We start from the raw sequence: 3,853 nt of genomic DNA, 5'->3' as shown, positions 1-3,853 counted from the left end.
CTGCTGCTGCACTTCCTGTTCAGAGCAAAGGAACATTTAAGCATTTTGAAAATGTTCAACATGTAAAATATTATGTTGTTGAGATGACTGCAAAAGCCAGTTATTGTAATTTCGTTTATTATTTTGAGAGTAACTTCATTTCATTTGAATTAAGTCTGTATTTCATCACGCAATGTGCAATTTATTTTAAAAGTAAATCGTTATTTTTGTCCTATGTTTGACCAAAAAATTAAGTTTACGGAGTACTTTGAAGTACCGTTTACTGTTCTGTAGTTTTGTTCAGTTTTGATGGAAGCATAACACCTAATTTTTACAATTTTTGAATAATTATTGCCCAGAATTTAAACAAGGATGTTTTTATTCTAGTTTCTTCAAAGTGCTTGAAAGATAAAAAAAAAAAAATAAATAAAAAATACTTTTTGTATAAGCATGTTTTTTTACATGTCATTTATTGCACAATTGCATTTTTAAAATGCTCAAATAAAAATATGCGATTAATTTGCAATGTTATTAACTATAATTCTGGAGCATTTGCAGGAATGCTTATTAATGTACATGGTCCCTGTCAGATAAATAAATATAAATATTAATTAATCGTTACTTGAATGATAAGATCAATCACTTTAAGAGTCGTTCAGGAATCAACAGTTTGCATCCCGAGTCCAAATAAAAATAAAAATAAAGGTTGCTTCTTACTTCCTGTCGAAGGAGCTCTTCACCGGCTTCCATCCCTTGATGGTGATCTGCAGCGGCTCCCCCATCACCGTATATGTGGGTTCAGAACAGTTAGGGGGGGTAGGGGGGAAAAAGACTCTCAGGCGAAACAAGTGCTTCTTTTTCTTCACCTCCTTCCCCGACATGAACCTGCAAAAAAAAAGAAAAAGAGGAGGAGTTAGGAAGAGGATTGTTCCAAGTTTGTCATTAAGGTGAAGCAACATGAGGAAAAAAGACCAACTTACGTGTAACTGTTGCTGTTTAAGGCCTCTAAAACTTTTTTATACCGCTTCGATCTTGGTGTGCTAGCAAGCTGTAGACAAAAACAGATTATCAGGAGATTGAATTCCTCCGTTTATAAGAAAAAAATGTCTGGATTTGAATAACAAAAACATTATCAAACAGAATATTAGCAATGATAACAGATGGAGGGAGATTCAGCGCATGTGCTTCATGGGATCTGAAGGCATGGCTGCGGAAAACTAAATAATTGGCAAATGCATACATGTACTAAAAAGAAAAAAAAGAAAAAAAGAAAAAATACCAATATCAGCTAAAAATACCATTCGGCGGATGTACGAGTCCATCGCTATTTTTGAAGCCCTAACAGATTTTAATGCCAAGGATCGTTTAAAAAAAGTCAACTTGAAAAACTGAGAAGGCTAAAGGTTTTCATTTGCTCACTATAATTAAAAAATATATCTTTAATAGCTTATCAAGTTAATCAAACTTTTTAATCTATTATAAAAACATTTTTTAAACCCAGCGTCTCTCCTGCTTCATTTTACCAAAAAGTCTTCTATCAGCCTTGTTTCGCAGCACAGGCTCTAAGTGAATTAGCCCACTATAAAAAAGGACAACGTGAGCTTGAATATATATAAAGCATTCATGATTAAATGTTTATCCTGGAGCAAATGTCAAAAGGTAGCATGAGGTGAGGGAGGAGCAGCGAACGCGCTAACCGTGTGGAACTCACCGCTCGCCGCTTCACCATAGCTTGCAACTAGCAGCAGTAATGGAGTCTGGAGATGTAAATACCTCTTAAATCGATCTTTGCACTCCTCTAATTTATCCAGAAGTTCTGGAATCACATTTTTTCTCTCCCTCCCAGCTTGGTGGTCGGCTGCATACTTAGCAGCCTTCCCTGGAAACGCCTTTCCAAATATCTTATTGTTTGACAACCTCGATTCCAAAGCAAACATGCAGGCAATCCTTCCTCATTGGTAATGAAAGTAAATGATTCGCTCCATTCTTCTTTGAATCCTCTGTATCTTTATTTCCTTTTGGCCTGAGACACACCTGCCACTTTGTTTCCAGCAGCCACCAGCCTGGCGCCGCGCCGCGCCGATAGATTTAAGAAATGGATTTCATCTCCGAACTCCACTACTGCTGCTAGTTTGGTTGCAAGGATGGAAAACCGTCCAAAGATCGAACAGCAACGCTCTGGTGAAGGGATGGGAACCTTCTTCCATTTTTCCCCCAAAATCTAATTTCTTTATTGTGTTTCTATAATTTGGATTTCAAATAAAAAAAGTTAAGCCAAGAATGACATGACATGGGAGCCGACTCGTTGCTCGTCTGCCTGGCTGTGTGTTTCCTTTATCGGGTCGCCTTTTACAGCTTCTTTTTCTATGTCTGCTTCTGTCTCCTTGAACCCCAGTGGGCCTCAGCAGATGGCCGCTCACACTGAGCCTGGTTCTGCTGGAGGTTTCTTCCTGTTCAAAGGGAGTTTTTCCTCTCCACTGTCGCTACAAGCATGCTTAGTGTGAGGGATTGCTGAAGAGTCAATGAGTCGATGCAATCAGCTGGTTTTCCTTAGATAGAAAACTTTGAATCAATCTGACTGGATGATCTGGTTGAACTGGAAAGTGACCTGAGATGACATGATGTGAATTGGAGCTATAGAAATAAACTGAATTGAAAAAAAAAAAAAAAAAAAAAAAAAAAAAAAAAAAAAAAAAAAAAGGTAAAAAGCACATTGAATAGTTAAAAATTAAAAAGTTAATAAGCTTAGTTAACAATTTAATTTAGGTTTATAAACTAAAAAATCTAAGTGCCAGTCTTTCATTCTGTGTTTTTCATGAATTTGTTATAGAAGCACTTTTGTTATTTTCATACAATTGGGCAAGTTGGTGTTTCTTGTTATTACACTGACATAAATTTTTTTCTATCAAAATATCAGTATTTTTTTTTATGTTACCAAGGTAATAAGATCTTGTCCTGGATTTTCAAAGTATTCCACTAAGTGCTCTATAAAGGGTTAATATGTTTGTTAGATGTGCAAGATAAATATTTCATCTTTAGCGGCGAGGAAAGCCGTTTTTTTCGTCATCTGGATATATTTCCACCTTGGGCCGCAAAAATCTAGCCTGGGTGCCATTCCGAACTTAGTCCCGCCCACAAGGTTTGAGGTCCGGAAGTTCGGTCTGGCATTGCTTAATAGTAGCGTGAGTATGATCGCCCACTCTCTGGTCGGGCCAATCAAATTGTCAGGGCGGGCTTTATACTTTGATGGACAGATGATCAACAGTAACGTAATCGACCAAGTCATCAAAGCGCGCTTGGGTGACAACAACAATGGCTGCCGCTGGAGAGTTGAGGTGTGTAGATTCTGCTATTAGGTCTGTTCTAGAAGATATCGACAGCAAATTAATTTTAAAAGAGGAACAGAGAAACGCGATCAAGGCATTTGTTGGAAAGAAAGATTTATCAACGTATGTCGCTTAACATACGTCACGCACTCTGTTGCTCTTATTGGTTGTAGGTCTATCCAATTGAGTGCAGAGGCATTTCTTTTCCTGGTTCGTTTGAAACACGCCCCATAATCACAGCTCTATGGAGCAGCATCAGACTCATTCTGACTAGAATTGAGTCGGACTACGTCAGGCTAGCAAAAATCTCCCCCCATAGACTCTGGTTAAAGGTCGTCCATGAGCAGCAGCTCCTGTTCAATGCTACAGATAGGAGCATCCTGGGGAGCAGCTTTCCTGCACCCAGAGGTGAAAGCAGCTTTATTTGCTCCCCACCCCCCTCCACAGCGCTGACATCACAGTCGTCTGCTAGAAAGTGCGACTGATTGACAGGTTGATAGAATTATTTAGCAACAAGGCTAGGCTAACTGCATGCAGCGAGGCTAAGG

At 38.6% G+C, this 3,853-nt stretch overlaps 1 protein-coding gene across 1 annotated transcript in view; it reads right to left on the bottom strand.

The window, feature by feature from the left end:
* The window catches only part of mtf2 (metal response element binding transcription factor 2), a 26,194-nt gene that overhangs the window by 6,906 nt on the left and 15,435 nt on the right, over nt 1-3,853 (bottom strand). Inside the window, exons 9-11 of the mRNA XM_015396085.1 lie at nt 1,278-1,317; nt 960-1,027; nt 697-864 (exon numbers count right to left, since the gene is read on the bottom strand). Of these exons, the coding sequence (XP_015251571.1) occupies nt 697-864; nt 960-1,027; nt 1,278-1,317 (276 nt within the window). The remainder of the gene's footprint in view (nt 1-696; nt 865-959; nt 1,028-1,277; nt 1,318-3,853) is intronic.

The sequence above is a fragment of the Cyprinodon variegatus genome, unplaced genomic scaffold (genome assembly GCF_000732505.1).
Source record: "Cyprinodon variegatus isolate N-32 unplaced genomic scaffold, C_variegatus-1.0 Scaffold775, whole genome shotgun sequence".
Classification (NCBI taxonomy): domain Eukaryota; kingdom Metazoa; phylum Chordata; class Actinopteri; order Cyprinodontiformes; family Cyprinodontidae; genus Cyprinodon; species Cyprinodon variegatus.
The sequence above is the reverse complement of the archived record's forward strand: the minus strand, read 5'-3'. Positions and strand labels throughout refer to the sequence as shown.